Source organism: Scaptodrosophila lebanonensis, unplaced genomic scaffold (genome assembly GCF_003285725.1).
Source record: "Scaptodrosophila lebanonensis strain 11010-0011.00,11010-0021.00 unplaced genomic scaffold, SlebRS2 tig00001418-arrow-arrow-pilon, whole genome shotgun sequence".
Taxonomy (NCBI): domain Eukaryota; kingdom Metazoa; phylum Arthropoda; class Insecta; order Diptera; family Drosophilidae; genus Scaptodrosophila; species Scaptodrosophila lebanonensis.
The window spans coordinates 2349396-2370463 of NW_022060744.1; the positions used below are offsets into that span (position 1 = coordinate 2349396).

At 39.8% G+C, this 21068-nt stretch overlaps 2 protein-coding genes across 2 annotated transcripts in view; both read left to right on the forward strand.

The window, feature by feature from the left end:
• Nucleotides 1–21068, forward strand: part of LOC115633411 (cell wall protein IFF7) — a 159818-nt gene that overhangs the window by 73492 nt on the left and 65258 nt on the right. Inside the window, exon 3 of the mRNA XM_030530855.1 lies at nt 14639–14707. The gene's annotated coding sequence lies outside the window, so the exon portion shown is untranslated. The remainder of the gene's footprint in view (nt 1–14638; nt 14708–21068) is intronic.
• LOC115633240 (mitochondrial E3 ubiquitin protein ligase 1-like) lies at nt 19055–20175 on the forward strand. The gene has a single exon (XM_030530636.1). It carries the CDS (start codon nt 19062–19064, stop codon nt 20076–20078), a length of 1017 nt encoding a protein of 338 aa, XP_030386496.1. The 5' UTR covers nt 19055–19061; the 3' UTR covers nt 20079–20175.

The following is a 21068-nucleotide window of genomic DNA, read 5'->3' on the forward strand; positions in this document are numbered from 1 at the left end:
GCATTTTGTCCGCTTCATATCGCTGCTGAGACACTGTACACCGGTTGGTTGCTTGGCCAGCTAAAACATAAACTACGCGCAGATAAAGAAGCTCAAGTGGATTGTGGCGACTGATGAGCGCAACTGGCATAAAAATGCTAATAGAACGCTAGGGTTCTTCACAGCGAGGGGAACCTTAACTTGCAACAATTTTAATGTGCCGGGCGCGCACAGCTTAATTAGCAAAATGCGCAAAATGTCGCGACGAAGACAACGACTACTTATAACGCTGGCGACTTCGATGGAGACGACGCCGCGTTAAGATAGCGGTCGCCACGGTTGGGCAAGGTCAGGAACGCTGGCAGCGGGTAGCGGTACGGATGCCAATGATGGGAGGTGGCAGCCTGTCGGTGCTTTTGTGCGCATAAGTGGCTTATTGCTTTGGCGGCCCCATGCATAAACATTAGATTAAGTAGATTGGTTTGCTTTTGTCGCTGCTGCTGCTGTGTTCTAGCGTTATCAGACGGGATTTATAGGGCGACGTACAGACTGGCTGACTGCCATTCAAACAGTTAGTCAAGTGGTGAGTGAACTTTGCTGCCGCCTCTACTCAATAATGTACAATGTATTTATGAATCTAAAATATGTGTGCACCCAGTTGGGTTAAAGTGTATTAGCTTATACATAGAATGTTCATCCTAGTTTATTGACCCCTAGCGATGACCCCGAGCATAGCCGGGGCAATTGATTCTGTTCGAAAAGTTGCAAAGTTCTAAAGTTATGCTTCGATTCACGTTTCCATAAATCTTCGAGTGATGACTCATATATTTTTTGTGACCCCGACCTTTGTAATGTCATGCATACAATTGAGATGACGCACACATTTGGTGACCCCGACTGTGGAAATTGATTCTGTCACCAAATCTGCAATGTTTTTCTTTAACCAAAAGTTATGGCAAGCCCGACAATTGATTCTTGCAGAGGACTTCAACGTTCTTCTTCTTCATTAAGGCCTTAATGTGATGTCTCAATTATTTGGTGACCCCGACTGTGGCAATTGATTCTGTAACCCAACCTGCAAGGTTGTTTTTAAAACTACAACGCTGCTCTGACTCTATCAATTGATTTAATCACAAATGGAAAATTGCTGCTATCTAATGTTATACTGCCGGGTAACTTTTTTGGCGACTCCGACCATGAAAATCAAGGGCCTACCCAGGGGCCATTGCGCCCCATCTCACCCTAAATCTTTCGAAAAAAATCGCAAGATAAAGTCAATCAACCATTAATTATTTTGGCGCACTATTTAGCCTTCAAACTGAGCTGAGTTGGATTAATTGAAGTTTTTCTGTTGGTCATAATTTTTTTTTTTAATTTTTTGGCCTCCTCCTTTGGAAAAAGCTGCGTACGCCTTTCATGGAAATCCATGCGTCCTTTAAACGTTTAACTTTTAACGCTTGCTTCAGTCGACTGCTCGCCTCAAATAATTGAAGTGACCCCCGCTTTTGATGTCTCGGTGTTATTTTCTTAAAAATAGAAACCATATTGTATTTGCGTGTGGTGGAGAGTGCAAGAAATTTGCAGCTGAACTTTTAAGCGCTCGGTACACCCGCAACCCTCAACCCACAACCCGCAACCCTCAACTTGGACGCAGCTAGACGGTAACGACGACGACGACGACGACGATGTTGTTCTTGTCATTAGTTGTTGTCATCTGACAGTTTGCTCACCTGTGCAGGTGCGTTGTCCCTCATCAAGCTACGCTCCAGTAAGCCGAGAGTGTGTGTGTGGGACTGTCGACGCGCGTGCATGCAGCCAAGACATGAAAAATTATAATAATGACCAGGAGAAGAGGGCGAGCGATGGGGGGCGATAGAGGAATAGGGACTGGCGAAATGCCGCAAGCCTAAAACTGACAAATTTTGTAATTTTCAACACCCCTCGAATAGCGCAGGTCGCTGGCCTCTCTCTACAGCGCTCCCTCCCCCTCTCTCTTTTCTCTCTCTCTCTCTCCCCCTCTTTCTTTTCTCTCTCTCTCTCTCTGGGTGACTTGGGCTGCAGCTCTCAGTTATAGTTTTTATGCGAAAATTTTCACTCGTTCTTGACATTCATTGTCGTCAAATTGACTGACAGGCAGACGTTGGCTGGCAGCACCCCCTCCCCCCTCGTCCTGTCAGCTGTGGGTGTCGGTCGCGTCACTTGACATGCAAGCAAACGTGTTGACTTGCGCGTCGTCAGTCCCCTGACCGACCGTCCGCCCGCCCGCCTGCTGCTGACTGCCATGCATTTGTATGTGTCGCAACTTTTAATGAGCAAGCAAATGAAGTAACAGAAGCATCAGCACCAGCACCAGCCCCAGCTCCAGCACCAGAGGGTGTTCCTACGATTGCGGGTGCGGGTGCGTGTGCGGGTCCCCGGGCGTCCGACATACGAAAACACAAATAAAAAAAAAGTTCTGTCACAGTTTTTCTCGCACCGCCTTCCACGCTTCCGAAAGTCAAATTGTGTGCACAAGCGGAGGCAGCTGCTGTGAAAAATATGTATATGCACAGCATAGTGTGTAAAAAAAATTAAAGCAAGCAACAAGAAATAATGAATTTTAATAGAAAAAAATACATACATATACATACATACATATGTATGTATGGGCATGCAACTTTTTTAGCGCGTAAGCTAAAACAAAAGTTTTGTATGTGGCTGCCACTTAATGGCATCGTCGCCATTCTCATTGCCACACGCGCAAAAATGACAAATTAATGCGACTGTTGGCGTTGGCACTTTTGTTGGCTCTCTACACAGGGTTGTTGCTGCTGCTGTTGTTGTTGTTGTTGCTGTTGCTGTTGCTGCTGCCCCTTCTCTGGCCATGGGACGATTCTGTGTGTGTTGCATGGGTGGGCGACACAAGTTGCATAAGTGAAGGCAATTGTGAATGACAATGCGTGAAACTATAAATATATTAAGTAACATTTGCCCGAGACAGTGACGATGGTGCTCCGCTCTTGACTAGGAAGTGGAGTGCGTCTATTTGCGGAAGAGCTGCAAGCACGGAACTAGGAAGTGGCTCTAAGGGGATCGTCGCAGAATCCTTTCATTTGTCAGATCATAACTATCATGACACTCTTAAAACAATGAAGGCAGGGAAGGCAACGTTTGTCTTGGAGTTCTACTTCTTAGACAATTATAGTCTCTGCTCATGACTAAGAATGGATAGAATGCTCTCTTAGAATACGGCTCTAAGGGGATCGTCGCAGAATCCTTTCATTTGTCAGATCATAACTATCATGACACTCTTAAAACAATGAAGGCAGGGAAGGCAACGTTTGTCTTGGAGTTCTACTTCTTAGACAATTATAGTCTCTGCTCATGACTAAGAATGGATAGAATGCTCTCTTAGAATACGGCTCAAAGGGGATAGCAGAATCCTTTCATTTGTCAGATCATAACTATCATGACACTCTTAAAACAATGAAGGCAGGGAAGGCAACGTTTGTCCCTTTCATTTTCAGCTCTTAGTCATCCTTTATTTTGGAAAAAGTCAAGGTCTTGGAGTTCTACTTCTTAGACAATTATAGTCTCTGCTCATGACTAAGAATAGATAGAATGCTCTCTTAGAATACGGCTCTAAGGGGATAGCAGAATCCTTTCATTTGTCAGATCATAACTATCCTTTCGTAGCTTGCGATCTCAGAAATGGGGACTAGTTGTATCACAGAATTTGTAATTCAATTGTTTGAGCACAATTATATATTATATTTCTTCAAGGGCTGTTTAAAAAAAACATCTTTATTAAATACTATCAACAAAACTATTTATTTAAACTACTTGAATAAATGCTACATATGTTTAAACCAGTTGAATCTTGGGCTTAAACAAAACGTCACATGTTTATTTGTCAGCCTTTTTGTAATTGTTTTCTTTCATTTCCATCGATTGAAGATTTATTTACTATCCCCACTAATCAAGGTTTTAAACTCTTATTTATTTACAGGTATGTGTTGTTAAGCTTTGTACGAAAGTCAGTTGCCAGATGGAGTTCTAGTAAGTCATATCTCGAAGTCAATACAAATTGTACAGTTTTAATTAGAAAAAGGCTTTGGAAAAGTACTAAGGCTGGTCATAAAATGTATACAATTGGTTTCCTCAGTGCCACCCCGAATGCTATCCACACTATTCATATCTAAAGTTCTTAAAAAGAACCGCACTCTCGCGCTATCTGAATAGCATGAATGATAAGTAAGCGCGCTCTCAAGTGGCACTTTTGTGGTATTTCAACACCCGGCCAAATCAATTTGTTGGGTTCAAGCAAAGCTCAAGTGTTTGTATGTACGAGTATGTATTATACTTCCATATATCATAATGACAATCATGACGAAGATAATGATGCAGATGAAGATTGTCTGCTTGACTCTACATATACGACTTATACATACATATGTACACTTGAAGAATTATTTGATTGAAAAGAGCCACGAAAACTGATCTGAAGTTTCTGAAATTAGACAAAAATTGATGACTTTAAGTTACTTTTCAACTTTTTTATACAATAAACACCCCACTTGAGAATCATAAATCAGAGTAAGCTCTTCAGTTTCTCACATGAATCAGAAATCAATCAATTTGGGTTAATTTTTTGCATTTTATACCAGAAACTCTTCAGTTGAGAATCATAATTCAGAAGGAACCCCCCACACACTTCAGAATCATATTTCCGACTAAAATATATAGTTTTCATATCAATTGAAAATGGATAACTTTATTAACATATTATTCAGGGAACACCCCCACTTAAGTATCATAATTAAGTTTCGGAATCAATATAGATATTTTTTTCTTAAAATAATTCCAAATTTCTCAGCTATACACACATCTTAGGCACCAAATAAAACTACATACCAGTAGGTTAGGTTTATTCTCTTCCTAGATGGGCTATGTAAATAGACCCACTTCGCTAAGTTCAAGTCCTCATAGGCATAAGGACTTCAACTGTTTATGGCTTATCATAATTCAGTTTCGGAAGAAGTATGGATATTTTTTTCATTTTTTAAATATTTCCAAATAGACAACATATACGTACAACTAAGTTAGATTTTTTCCATTCGTAGATGCGCTATGTATATCCACTTCGCTGAGTTCAAGTCCTCAAAGATTTCTGGAGTATTATGTGGATATTTTTTTTCCCTAAAATAATTCCAAATTTCTCTGCCATACTCACACATCTTAGGCGATTAATAGACTACGTACAAGTAAGTTAGGCTTCTTCCATTCATGCTATGTAGATCCACTTCGTTGAGTTCAAGTCCTCATAGACGCAAGGACTTGAAATATTTTCGAGTGTATTTATGTAAATTTTGGCTGTTCAATCAACGGAGCCACAAACAAGAATCTACGCTCACATGTGATTACCCTTTGTGGTGTGGAGCTCCGCACCAGCACTCACAAAATCTCTGAAACTGTATATGAAGTGGAATTTCATTGTCGAGTAGATTCGAGTCGAGTCGCATTGAGTCGCCTTTGGGGTGTTCGTGCGTCTGCCTGCAGTCGGCAATAAGTTCTTAAAAATTTTTGTGTTCTGCTTAATTGATTAAGCGTGAAATAATTTCTTTTGATTGACTTCAATTGAAATGAATTATTCCTTAATTGGGCTGGCGGGGGCAGCAATAACTTCTCGAGAAAAGTAGCCTGCGCATGCGCATTGTTGTTGTTGTTGTTGTGTTATTTGTTATTGCAGACAGTCGGCTGTCATCGATGTGAGTTAAAAGCAATACCAAGAACAACAATAATAACAAAAACAGCAGCTTTGATTTGCTGCCTGAACTGGGGACGCACAGTGGCCGCAACTGATTTATTTCGTTGCCAAAACAATATTTGATTTAATGCAACCGACTGGGTGTGAGGAAAGAAAATTAGGAGGAAATGCAAAGCTTTCTAAATACACATGAAAAAATGAAGCAACAGAGGTAGTTGCCCGAAAAATCGAGAAGTTTTCAGGCAACCAGCATTAAGGAGAAGCTCTTTCTTTTGCTTTGACTTTTGCGATTGTGATTCAGGAACAAAACTATCCTTATTCCGTTCCTTTATTAATTCAAAATGTTGCATGCTGGCTGGCTAAGTCAGTGTTTCGTCCAATTGGGCCCACTGTCTGATGGCAACACATGCAGGAGCCACAGCAGTGGCTGGAGACAACAAATTTGTGTGTAATAACTGCAAAATTTGCAGAAAATCAACTAGGAAAAGGAAAATAAAGACTATGTCGCATTGCTGTCGTTTGCCTCTATTGCTGTCATTATTGTTGCTGCTGTTGTTGCTGCTGTTGCTGCTGTCGTCGTTGTCAAGAACAAAAATAATAATAAAATTTGCTGTCGCTGCGAATATAAACAGGCAATTTTTGTGCCGCTCTCAAATGCCACAACAACAATAACAACAAAAGCAACAGCAACAACAAGGGCAGCTGTTTTTAATGTCTCGCACAGCCGCCTAATGGCGCTTAACGGCAACAGAAGCAGCAGCAGCAGCAACAGCAACAGCAACGGCAACAGCAACGGCAGCAACATTGCCGACAACGCCTCAAAAACTTCTGCCCATTTACACTTCGGTTGGCGTTGAAGCGGCAGATTGCGGCCCAAAATCTTTTTTATTTGTATTTGTACATATACGTATACATAGTATATATATATATATATATTTTTGGGCGTCGTGGGCGTACAAATTGAAAATCATATGCTTATTGGCGACTGTCGTCGTCTGGCAACAACTCGAAAAAGTGTCGGGAAGCTCTGGGCTTAGGCCATTGCATTTTATGCGCCTGTTAAGTGGCAAACATTTTGTGCGCGCCGAAGCCAAAGCACAAAATAAACTCTCATGCTAGTGCGACTCTGGTATACCCTCCCCCTCTCCCACAATAAAGCCTCTATGAGACATTGGAATATGGTGGAACCTTGTTAAAAACTTATCAAAACATCATTACCATATTAGGAACAAGACAGTTTCTAGCTGTTAGGGTTCAAAAGTTCTCGATGTTCATACAGTCGAACAAGCAGCCATCCTGTTAGTCTGATGAAGCCGATTAAACTTTATTTTTGGTTGAAAAAATTACTGATCACTCCTATTGCAGACGAACTTAGTATAGATATCAAAAAAAGTCTATAACGATGTTTCCAATTAAATAGACTGATAGACATACTCGTAAATTCATAAAACAGGCACTCTAAGCCTCTTGAAGTGCTGTTTATTTTATATAATTGTGGAAAAACATTATCTGAGCGGATTTGATTACAGATATTATTACAGAACGAAGGTTGATATTAGTCTTCGAAATAGAGGAATAAGCCCACGAACCGAGTATTACTTCACAGCTTTCCCTGTTGATCTGTTCTAAATCCCAATGATTTTTCAATCTTAGCTAAACTACATCTATAAAAGTCTGCCAGAAAGTTTGGCATATGTAGCATCTCATACATATCTCATACTCTACGAGATAACGACGTTCAGACATTCAAACACACGACCACGCGAAAGGAGGGGCTGATCTAATTAACACCCTTCACATGGGTTCTAAGAAAGAACCGTTGCCTCAACGGAAGGGTATTGAGAAGAAAAGGAGAAGCAGAAAAAAATCGCGCGCCAAGATGGCCGTTTAATTGAGCGTACGGACCCAAAGGCGACTATAGAGTTGCTATGTATCTGTGAAGGTATACATGTCGGCATATCAGTTACTCATGCAAGGAGCAGGAGGTACGAGGCAGCGATGCACAGCGCCGCGTTGTATGCAACGTTTTGCGTTTTGAATTATTTACGACTTAATCCACACGACGCTTGACTAGACGGGCAAACAGCTAGCTAAGGAAAAGCAGAAAGTGGAAAGTGGAAAGTGGAAGGCAGGTCAGGCAGTTCAACCAGAGAGTCGTTTCAGAGCTGAGCCAGCAATCTCAACACAACTACCCGGTCCGCCGTACTCCCAACTCCCGTTCAACTTACTATCATAGAGCGGATTAGTGTCACCATTGCAGTGTGTGTGTGTGTGTGTGTGTGTGTGGTTGTGTGCGTATGTGTGTGTGTGTGTGTGTGTACAGTAGATGGCGAAAAAATTTGCTCGCAATTGCTTGAAGTGTCAGGTAGTATTTGTGACAGATTTATAATCGAATTATGCGATATAATCAAAAATTTAATAAAATTCCAGCAGCTAAGCTGCACAATCTGAATGAAATTCGAAGGTGAAAAGACATTTAATAATGAACTAAAAGCGGAAGTCAATTCGGTTCTTAATTTATAGTTCTTGACAGACCCTTCTGTTGATTTCCTAAGCTCCTCAACTCTTCAGAAGCATTTATTCGCATGCCATATGACTTATAATAATATATAAAAAAAATTAACTCTTTAACTCCTATTCAGGAAATGCTTTGATTTTGACATTTTCATACCCCAAATATTCAGGAATAGAAATACAAAGTTTCATTTTAATAATCTACTTGTAGAATATGAGTTACGATTTTATACTGAAATTTAAGAAATTTTCTGGAAACCATATTGAAAACTAACGTATTCTCGATCATTAAGATAAAATTGTATCAAACTTTTATCTATAGAATTGTGGAAAGAGTACATAAAGATAATTAATCCAACAACTCCCAATCGAAAAATGGAAAAATGGAACATCTACTCAAAGCTTAATCAAATATCCATTAGTGGATCGGTTTGGAAATTTTTGTGGAAAATCGTACACTTTCTAATTGAAAACGAACTTATTTATGCAAATTGTGGCACAGTTTTATCAAATTTCGTCGTATAGGGGTTCGGATATATCCCTGAAGATTATATTCAAGTTATGCTAGGAAGTTATTCTTACAAGCCCCATTTTTAACATTTTTCTGCAAATAAAAAATTAATTTATAAATTTTAATTTATTTGAAAATGTAACTATTTATTAAGATTTATACGAAATTTAAAAAACGGTAAATTTGTAAACTTTGTGATATGGCACTAAAGGAAATTTCCCACTCATTACTTGAAAATTAGCCCGTTCAGGAATATCAATACAGAGATGAATTGAAAAAATGACTTTAGGCAGAAGGACTCGTGCTACATTTTTTCCTGTATTTTAGTTTTTAAAGTACGGCTTTAGACAGTGCTGAGGAGCTCTTTGAATATTTTTCCATCAATTGAGTGACTCTGAATTAAAATCTGAGCTTTCAGGAACTTCTACAGCAGATTGCTTAGCATATTAACGAGCGGACTCTTGGGAGACATAGGCTCTATAAAAATAATTATGCCATCTACTGTTTATGCATTTTCTTTTCTGCCACAATGAGCGCAATTTTCACCTTCGCTGCAAGAATGTGTGTGTGTGAGTGTGTGTGTGTGGGGGAAGTCATAAAAATTAGCGGACCCCATAAAGTTGAGCGTGTGTTAATTGCAATTAAAGCCAACGCATGTGCATAATTCACATTTACCGGCCATAAATAATGCAGGCGGAATGGCAAGGAATGTGGCTAAAATAAAGCGACTAATGTGGCGTATGCGCAATAATGTCATAATGGCATTTAAAATAAAAACGAAAACAGGAATGAAAACAAAAATATGATATAAAAAATAAAAACGAAAGTAAAAGAAGCGTGAGTGAAAATTTCAAAAATATATATTCGGGGCGTATCAGGCCACATACATACATACATACATACACATACACATACTCGTGCATATGCGTGTTAGTGTGTCGAGTTTGTTTTTTCGGACGGCTTGGGGTTTAAATATTTTTTGTTGCTGCTGGTTTTAGGGGCGCATGGAAAATGAAAGCAAACATGTGACACATGCTACAATTAATACCGTTAATTATTAAAGTTAACACCCAAAAGCGACATGCACAAGTCAAATAAATAAATACAGACACACACACACATGCCTATACACACATATAGGATTACGCGTATGTATGTGCATACTCATTTGAAAAGTTGTTAAACGCAAAGGCGGCAACGTTGCCAGCAAAAAGTCAACGGCTCGGCTTGGCTTGGCACAGCCCTACGCCCCCAATAGTCACACTGCAAAAAACGAATTGATTCTCTTTAATTGTTTCAAGCCGTCTACCTGTTTGTCTGTATGAACGCAAGTATTTTAAAAACTATGGAAGCTATCATCATCTGACTTGGCATAAGAATTCCTAGAACCGTTTTGCAAATCAGGTTTATTTAATTTTTGAAATTTCTTTTGCCCCTCAACCACCCTATCGTATATAAGTCGATAGGGAGATGCGTTTTGCAATCTCTTCCGCTTTTTTTATAGCCTACTTGGTTGTTTGTCTGTCTGTGTGAGCGCCAGTCTTTTGAAAACTGTGGAAGCTATCAGCACCTGACTTGGCATAAGAATTTTTCAAACCGCTTTGCAAATTATCTTCGAATTCTATTGTCATGTAAGTCGATAAATAGTTTCTTTTTGGCGATATATTTTCGCAATCGCCTTTTTATCAGTCTGTAAAAAACGAATTGATTTTCTTCAGTTGGGCGAACCGTCTATTAATCTCCCGTTTTGTTGTTCTTTTTGCCTTTTCTTTCGGTACGGGGTATTACCGGTTAATACTTGGGTACAGCTAATACACTGAAAATAAATAAGATGGATTTGTTTTAAACTCTTTAACTTAAATGGATCGGGATATATTGTTGATTAAAACTAATTTAAAATTGTTTTGAAAATTATAGCACTAGAAATTGTAACGACTTGCATAAAAACAACTTTTTAGGTATAGCCTTGGAACGGGATATTTATTATTTTTGGACTTTGCAATAGCTGTTAATTTTTTGGAGCAGTGCATGCCCCTTCAGGCCGCCAACCACAGTGCATGCCGCTTCAACGCCCCAACAATTATGGACAATGCGTACTAATTTCAAACGAAAATGCCGCCGTAATTTCCCCAGAACCCCACAACCCCACCATCCGACCACCCCAGATCCGCAGAACCCCAGAACTCCGGAGCTCGACAACAACCCACCTACCCAGCTGCCCCTCCTGAACAGGTTCAGGTTTCGTTCGCGCGATGCGGCTGCTATAATGATTTTTATTTATAAACTGTGCGGCACAGGACGTCGCCCGCGTCCTCGTCGTCATCGTCGTCATCGTCGTCGTCGTCGGCAGAAGGACTCAGACATCTGCCCAAGCCTCTGGAATATATATGCGTGCTACATTTTTTTCCCTCTATTTTAATTTTTGTTGGGCGGCTTAACTTGGCGACCGGGGCAGTTGGCACATAAATAATTTACACGCTTGGCTGAGGCGACTTGTTGTTGTTGTTGTTGCCACGGCTGACATAATTCTGTGGAAAAATAAGGAAGCAGGAAGCAGCAGAAGAGGAACAGAACTTTGACAATTTGGCGCAACTTTCAGCTTAATTTTAAAGCAAACGCTTATTGCGGGCGGCTCTGATTATTGTTATTATAAGTATAGTATGTGCTGCCTATCAGTAATACAAGTATATACTTTTTTCAATGCTACGCCACGGACTTCATTTTCCCGAGGTCAGTAACACATAACACTCCAAAGTCAAGAGCAAAAGTCACCAATTTGTTGTTGTTGTTGTTGGTGTTGTTGTGGTGCGATGAGGGATTTTCATGGACGGGACGGGCGGGCAGTTCCCATTCATTAGTTCTCATTAAAAACACAGCAGCAGCTAGCATGATAAACTCATTTATAAACAAAGCATTTTTCAACAGAAACCATAACCCAAGGCGCACACACAGATACAGATACAGATGCAGATACCGATACCGATACAGATACAGATGCAAATATAGAGAGACATTTTGAAGGCATTCGGGGCATCCGAAACTGGTTTTAGGCCAACTCGAGTGCGATTGTGTGTGGCTGGAGGGCGGAGGCGGGAGAAGTGTTTATTTATTTGGGAGCACTATGTCCATGTCTGCAGCTAATGAACTCTATTAATAATGCTCGGGCAGCGATATCGCACAAAGATACATATACTATACATATGTTTATAAGAAAAGACAACAACAACAACAGCACAAACACCACAAAACACTAAAGTATACAAATGTGTTTCATTATTGCGATAATTCTGTAGCATTCGAGTCGTGGGTGGCACGACCTCCAATTCATTAGAGCAGATCTCTTTTCAAATTGGGGATCGGAGGAACTGCTTTCCTTAATTGTTGCTGCTTCTTGCAGCTGCAAGAGAAGTGCAGAGGAAGGCGTTGGCATTTCATTTCAAAAGCTTCATGAATGCCAACAGAAGCTGCGACTTTCCAAAGTGTTGATGGTGCAGTTTTTAATTTGAAAACGCACAATTGTGTGAAATATTTGAAAGAAGCGCCTACCGAATCGAAAACGTCATTCAGTGAAGCGCGAAATATTGACTCGCAACATGGCCAGGGAAGCATCCCTAGAATAGAATAAAATAGAATATAATAGAATAGATGCCTTCGGAATATCGGATCAAGGAAAGTTTATTTTTAAATTAAAAAATATTTTATTATTTTTTTGAATAATTCATATGTTGCTGCGGATCGGCCGGATTTGGCCGATTTGACTAGAATAGATCTCTCCGGAATATTGGATCAAGGAAAGTTTTCTTAAAAAAAACTATTTTTATTTAATAATTTTTAAGTAGCTGCAGATCGGCCGGATTTGGCCATATGACGACAGTTTGATATTTTTTTTAAATATGAGACAACTTCTTCAGAATTTTTTTTAAACTGGAAGTAATTTTTTAAATCATGCTTTCATTCGATAAAATTCCTTTAGAGGTGCAGCTCAGTTCTACAATTCTAGTCACAAATTATTAGCTTAAAAAAGCATTTTAATGATTAATTAATTATTTTCTTCTTGAAATGAACGAATAATCATCTCTAAGCAGTTGGAAAACAAGAATACAAGTTTCGATTACAAAACTGAGCAATTCTCACATTAGTTTCTTATATAGTACTTATTTTAATCTTTATTTAAGATCTGTCCTAGGTTGCACAATTATTATATTTCATTATAACTTTGTTATTTTTTAAGCAGGCTTCTGACATGATGTTAGCGTCGTGCTTCGAATCGAGTCATATAGTCAGGAACGAACTCACATGGTGGGACTCCTGTTAGCTCGTTGAGCTATGAGAAGTTGTTTGAAAGTAAAAAGGAGCTAGAAATTTGTCACGATTTATAGAAGAAAATGTATGATCAACATGACGAGGCGAATGAATGTATTCAATATTTTATACACCTGCCATGGGATATCTTTGTTAAAATCGGTAAACCATATCATATAGCTGACATAGGAATGCTTGGTACAACAAAGTGCATTTCCTAGGAAATAGGTTGGATACTCAAGCACCGATAGACCCGAGTTTTCTTTTTGTTAATCCTGATTATTTTGTTCTTCTAGTACTTCAATTTCAATTTATTCGGATGCCGCGAAATGAATTCGAAAAAAAAAGATTCCACTACATTGTCACATTATGAACAATTGTATACTCTATACGCGTAAGTTTGGTTTGCCGAAGGATACTCGTATGCATTAAATGGGCAATACAACTACAAGTATTTTATTGTGAGGCAGCAAACATAAATGCTTGGCTTAGCCAGACTATTGTCTATATAGCCGCCATATGTTATTCATACGTAAGTATAGCAAGTGCGGGCAATAAACTTGCAATGCGCGGCGACATGTGGCGACATGAAAGCGGACGAGGGGGTGGGGGGTGGAGACAAAAGGATGTTAGAGGGCAACAAAGTGGCGAGTGGGTGGGAGAGGGTGGTAGAGGGGGGAGGGCATTGTTGTCTGGCATGTTGTTGGCTTGGCTCCTGTGTTGTTTAGCTCCTTTGTCGAATGCACTTTTTTTTTATAACGAAATAATTATATTTATGCCATTTATAGCAACAACAACAACAGAAGCAGCAGCAGCAGCAGCAATGAGCTTGCAAGAGTGGCTCGGGGGAGTGCACAGAAATGTGTTTCATGTTGCATAAAGCCGGGCAGCATGGCCAGCCATTGCAGAACGCATTCAAGTCGAAGTAATGCAAAGGACTCGCCATAACGCCGCACATTACACGCAACAACAACAACAACAACAGCAACAGCAGCAACAAAATGGCGACAAAGCCAATGCAGCTCAGCTCAGTCAATAGTGTGCGTGTGTGAGTGTGTGCGTGTGTGTGTGTGTCTTGGTGTGTGTGCGAGGGCGTGTCTGTCACGAAATTATTTTTATTATTTTACACAATTTTTATATAAAAGCAAAGTGCGGTACCGGAATAAAAAAAATACAAAACAAAAAAATGAGGAGAGGAAAGATCGAATGGAGAGAAACCCACGACAGCCAACGACTTTACTACAACAAGGCATAAATATTTATGTGTGCGAGTGTGCGTGTGTGTATGTGTGTGTATTAAATGAGATTTTTGAACTTTCCCATAAGCGCATTATTCGTACTGCAAATCACTTTACGTATGCACTGAAACTTTTCCAGCAAAGGCGCACAAGTTTTCCACAACCCAACACAGCCAGCCCAGCTAGCCGAAGAGACACTGAATAGCTTAGCATTCATATATATATATGTATATATAATATATATATATATATATACTAGTGTATATATATCTATCGATTTACATTTAAATATATTTGTATATTACACACATGTAATATTAAAGCATTTATCTTTCTATTTCGTTACAGTTGAAGTTGAAGCAACTTTATCGAAACTGATTCAAGGAGCTGAGCTGAGAAGCAAAAACACCGACACAGGTATGTCAATTGCCAGAACCTACAGAACCACATCCACCTCCACCATGGCGTCCAGCTACTTACCATAATGCAAGAGACGATTTATCAAATGCACGTAAATTATAATAAATTAAACACACAAATTAATATTAATGACAAGCGCAGCAAATACGCACACCCATACACCCATACATCCAGACATCCATTCGGAAACTGACGCAATCGAAAACCCACTTCTTATACCTGCATACAAATCAGCTCATGTACACTGGCAAAAATGTTTTTGAACTCAGATTCGAAATGCAAATTGATTGCATTTTAACAATTTCCAATTTTATTTTTCAAGAAATCGATTTAAATAATCGAACCCAACCCCTAGCGTCTTTTAAATTTTTAATCTTATGGTTCGTTTTCAATTCCATTGTTATTGCAATGCTGTCGCAAATTATCAAATTTTTCATTGAACAAGAAAAAACGAAATACTTTTCTACAACTTAGAACAGACTTCAAAAAAATTTTAGCCATTTTCAGGGGCAAATTGTCGTCGATTGTTTGTTTCCAAGCTCAAAGTTAATCCCTGGCCAGTTTTCAGTTCTAATTGTATTGCTTTTGATAAGTTGACAAAAATTATTATATTTTGAATTCGTTTTCATAGCTTCTGAAATTTGTAATAGACTTAAGCTACAGCCTACACTCGAAGTTAATTTCTGGCCGGTTTCAAGTCACAAATTATCAAATTCTTTTTTGATTTTCATGGAAAAAGAAAATGCGAAACACTTTTCTGCAACTTGGAACAGAATTTACCATTTTCAGGTGCAAATTGTCGTCGATTGTATTTCAACGACATTGTTTTTAAGCTCAAAGCCAATCCCTTGTGTTATCAAAAATGATAACATTTTGCAACGGATTAAAAAATAATATAATAGAGCTTAATTTTGAAGTTAATTTCTTGAAAATGTTGTCGGAAATGTTCAAATATCAAAAGTTAAATAGTTTCTGGTTATCCAAATTTTTATTTTGTTTAATGAAGGACTCATTTACTAATTTTGGAAGCATAAGTTTCAACTTCGAAATCGAATTATTATATTATATAATGATATCCAATTCTGCAAGCACAGATCTCCTCCAGGTAGGCGTTCCTCCGAATATACTTCTTTTTTATTCCACAATATATTCTGATTTGTCCGATGTAAAAATAGGCTATAATGCTGTTGGTTGAGTTTGAAGAAATTGTGCTCGAAAGATGATTTTTGAGTGCCCAGTTGTTGGCATCATTTAAAGCCCTTGCTTGATTTTGTCAGTGTATTTGTGCGTGTCGAGCTATATGTTCTAAGTTGTTGCATTTGTTGGGCTGCTTTCTAGACAATTGCCAAATTAAGTGCATGCCTGGAGTCAGTTGTCCCTCCGCCCCGCTCTCCCTGCCCGCCGTTTCCTGCTCTCTGTGGTCAGCAGTGTTTGTGTCATCGCCACAAATACAGTGGGAAGCGGTTGGAAGCGGCTCCGCATGAATCCAGAATATAATTATTTCTCTTCTATGCTAGTTAGAAATCAAAATTAAACATATCAAGAATAAATTCCGAAATCTATTGATATTTTCAATTTCTTACTGTCTTAGATATGCAGAGTAAACTTTATATTTTTTTATTCCCCATGTACTAAATTTTTGCGTAATCGCCAAATAACCAGTTCGGATTTCGCTTACTCGAAATTAAAATTGCTTTCACTTTCGCACAATTCTATTGGATCCTGGAAAGGTCTGTTTTAGTTTAAGAATAGTTTAACACGCAACATGCCTTGAGATATAAGTAGTAGTAGTAGAGAAGTTCATAGAGAATCTTCATCTTTAAGCAGCTAAGAAGTCTTTTTACGAAGAGCCTCAGTAGCTCGGTGCTGAACCTTCTCGCATTGTTACTGTCCTGCTGAATTTCAGAATATTTTCTCTAGAGAATTCTCAGAGCTCTGGTTAAAATTGATCCATAATAATAGTCTGTCGATTAAATCGAAAAAGAATAATAGAAGAAACGAAGACTAGCCTCACAGAAGATTCCCAATTGCTTGAAGAATACATTCCTCTGACTATAAGCATTAATTGGCAAAGTAGCAGAGAAAAGTCTTAAATTTGCGAAAACCGTTTGAGCTATTCGGAGTGAAAATCTTACCTCGAAGCTTATATTTCACTTGAAAGAAGCCTATATGCATATATTATTTTTTTCTAAGAACTGTAATTCACTTTTGGCTTGGAATTTTTGAAAATTTGATGCTATTTACAATGCGGCGGGTATAGCTGGTATTCACTGTAATTCGAGGTAAATCGAACACAAAAGTAGACTTTTGATTATAAATTCACGCAATCGGTTTTGTCTTTGAAATTGGCGTGCAGTGCCGTTTGCCGAGTATCAGACTCTATAATCGACTTGAATGGAGAGACTTGAGTTGACTCGACTCGACTTGGCCGGGAGCGGCGGGACAGATGGACGGACTTAGTTTGGGACTCTCATTGCAGCATATGAGGCGGTTAATAAGCCGGGCCAACATGATGTTGCCCGAAGGCAATGCGAAAATTGTCAGGCGCTTGAATGCTGCTTCTAAGCGACAATTGGCATTGGGTGGTGCCGGTGCCGGGGCTGGTGGGGGAGTGGTAGGGGGAGTGGAGGGGCGGGAAGGGGCGTGGGTGGCTACAATGATGCTGATAATAAGTTTGATGTTGATGGTGTGGCTGGCTGGGTGGCTGGCTGGCTGTGGATGATAATGAAGTCTGTCCGAGCACGACTCGAAAATTTTGCATATTTGATGAGCTCATGTGCTGCTGCTGGTCATGCTTGCTGTGTGTGTGTGTGTTCGTGTGTGTGTGTGTGTGTGTGTGTGTGTGTGTGTGTGTGTGTGTGTGTGTGTGTGTTCGTAGCACCTGTCCCAGCCTGGTTGGCTGTGTTATGCTTGTTGAGTTCTAATTTGGCTAACAAATTATGCAACAGCAACAGCAACAAGCCAACTGACTGCCACTGCCACTGCTGCTTCTACTGTTGCTTCTGCTTATGCTACTGCTACTGCTACTGTTTCAGCACTACTGACCCGACTTTATAGGCCTGGCAGGCGTTGACTTTATGTCCGACTTGCCACAAGTCTCGTACTCTCCTCAGCGCCGCATGTTCTACTCGTGGCAAGCGAATGTGTGTGTCTGTGTGCGCAATTTTCCTTGTTAAATAATTGTAATTTATGGCTTTTTACACAAATAAATATATGAAAATCAATAAATTTTCCACACACAGACACACACTTAAACATGTGTCCGGCAATTTCTCTAATAGAGCTAACGACCGACTGGCCTCCTAAGCGCGCTCCCTCCTCCCAACACGGCCAGAGTTCATTTTAAACGCATTGCTGTGCGCATTTAACAATTTGTTATTGTTATTATGGGCCTCAACAATTATGCACCGAATATTGTCACAATTTAGGGCAATAGCCACAAGTAGGGCCCAGGGGACTCTTGACCACGGAACGAGCCCAACTCAACTCAACTGAACTGAACTGCCTGTTCGTCGCTGCTCGTTGCTCCATTTATCCCCAATCATTGCATTTTGAACTTTCAAATATGCACAAAATTTTTGCATTGCAATTGCGGTTTTTGGTTACAGAACGAAAAACACAAAACCAAAAAAATGTAAATACCCAGGGGCTACCATAAAAGCAATGATAGTTCTACATGGGTTGCTGTTTTAGTTCCAAGTGGACAACTATTTAAACTGTCTCTTGGTTCAGATTTTCCATTTTGAAGCGAATCTTCCCATGTGAGGCTTTTGAATGCTGGATCGGCAACCTTTTCTGTAACGAATCACAGGTTATAAGTTTGCGAAAAACCTTGAAATGTTCACATTTTTGTATTATACCGAATCCACTTAAATATTTGTGGAGTTCAATTAAGTTTCAAATCACTATTAATTATAATGGTTGAGTACAATATATATATATAATAGTTAACTGCGATTGTATGTAACACATAGGGTGGCAATCCATTCGTCCATATGAACGTACAAATCTCAGAAAAGTACCAATTTGAGTTTTTATTTGAAATGAAAATGGTTTCAAATTAATTATATTTCAAAATTAACTAAAAATATAATTTTTTTAAGTTATTTCTTTTTTTTTTTGGGAATGGGTCTTAAGTGTTGAGCCTGCGCGACTCTAGCATTGCTTTCTTGTTTTCTTTTCAACTCGACAGAATGTATCAATTGAAACATAATGCTACTGCCTTCTAAAAGATTGGGTAACATTTTGAAAAGTTTTCAAAATTGTGTGTAACATTCGATAGTTGGCTTTTAAACGATACACACACACCTTTTAGTTTTTAAGAAAGTAACACAAAGAAATAGAAAAAATTATGGATTTCTTATACGAATCGGTGGCACTGGGCGTTGATTTGATTATCCTAGGACTGTGCGTGCGTGAGTATGTACATCTGAAGCAAACATCGAGGGTCCTGAAATCGGCGCCCCAATACCCCATCGATAGCAACCTGAGGGGGATTGTAGAGCAGCAGCCGAACCGAAAAATCCCCTACGCCGTGATTCGGGGCACGGTGACGCCGATTGGCACTCCCCTGCGTAGCGTGCTCGTGCCGAGCGTGAGTGGCGTGTTACAGATCGTCAAACTGAATGAACATCGTTCGACACGTGGCTTCGCGGGCTTCTGGACCGAGCACCATAAACTCATCCACGAGTCCGCCAATGCGATGCCCTTCGAGTTGCGCAATCAGGACTTTGCCGTTGAAATTGTCGATGCGCTGAGCGCTGCCATCCTGGATACAGACATCGTATATGACAACTATGAGCCCTCCTCGTTGTCCTTCTTCGACAATGTGTTTGGGTTCTTTACCGGCGTGCGACAGAAGGGTCTCCAAACCACCGAACAGGTGCTGCGTAACGGCAGTTTCGTAACCGCCATCGGGGAATTGGAGATCGATGGCGAGGGTCTACGCATGCAGCCCTCAGAGGCCGGACCGCTATTTCTGACCACCGCTACCAAGTCGACGATTCTGAAGCGGTTCGAGGATGCCAAGAACTCCTCCGTCTTCAAGATAATGCTCTGCACCACCATATCTGGCATCTTGGTGGGTCTGATTTTGCGAAAAATCTACCGCAAGAAGCGACAGGAGCGGGAAGAGGCAAAAATTCGCATTCGGCTCGATACGGAGCGCAGGGAGAGACGTGCTCTGAACCGCTCGAACGTTATCTCGTCCGATCAGCTATGTGTCGTTTGTTCGACAAACCCCAAAGAGATCATTCTACTGCCCTGTGGTCATGTCTGTCTCTGCGAGGACTGCGCTCTAAAGATCGACGTATCCTGCCCGGTTTGCCGGACCAAAATCGAATCCAAAGCAGCAGCGTTCATAGCTTAGATGACGATCGTTATTTTAGTTCCGTTTTCTTTTTTTTAAATCCATATATGTACGAGTATTTATTTTGAATATTAAATCTTTAGTTGGCAAGCCAAAAGTTGGCCCACTCTCATTTGTTTTTTGGTATTTCTGTACCAGCTAGCTTCGAGTTCTCAACGCTTCCAACTTTTAACAACATTTTTGAAGAAATAACAAACTATAAAACATTTAATTTATGAATGCTGTCCGCAAATTAATCCGCTGAGCATCCGGAAACTAAAACAATCACTATCATTTGAAAGCACTTTTAAAGTCCGTTTAGAGTCCATTGAAGTTCCGTTTATGGAACGTTGATTTAATGGCGGTTCGAGGTCCGTTTGAGGTCCAGTTTAGATTCGTTTTAGGTCCGTTTGAGGTCCATTTTAGATTCGTTTTAGGTCCGTTTTAGGTCCGTTTGAGATACAGTTTAGATTCGTTTTAGGTTCGTTTTAGGTCCGTTTTAGGTCCATTTGAGGTCCAGTTTAGATTCGTTTTAGGTCCGGTTTAGATTCGTTTTAGGTCCGTTTGAGATACAGTTTAGATTCGTTTTAGGTTCGTTTTAGGTCCGTTTGAGATACAGTTTAGATTCGTTTTAGGTTCGTTTTAGGTTCGTTTTAGGTCCGTTTTAGGTCCATTTGAGGTCCAGTTTAGATTCGTTTTAGGTCCGTTTTAGATTCGTTTTAGGTTCGTTGCAGGTCCGTTTGAAAACTTTTAGAGGTGCGGTCTAACTCGTTAAAGTTCCACTTGACGTTCGCTTTGTACACCACCAGAGATGAATGGAATTCCTTTTCTCTCTGTCTCTTCGTGAGAAAAGTCCCACATCTAGATGTATTTAATGTATAAATCAGATATTGCCGGTCTGACTTACCTTTAATTATAGTATATTTGTTCGTACAGTAAATTGTGATAACTTATTTTCTTTGTTGCGGTAAGAGAACGAATCGATAGATTTGATTTCAAATACAACTGCCC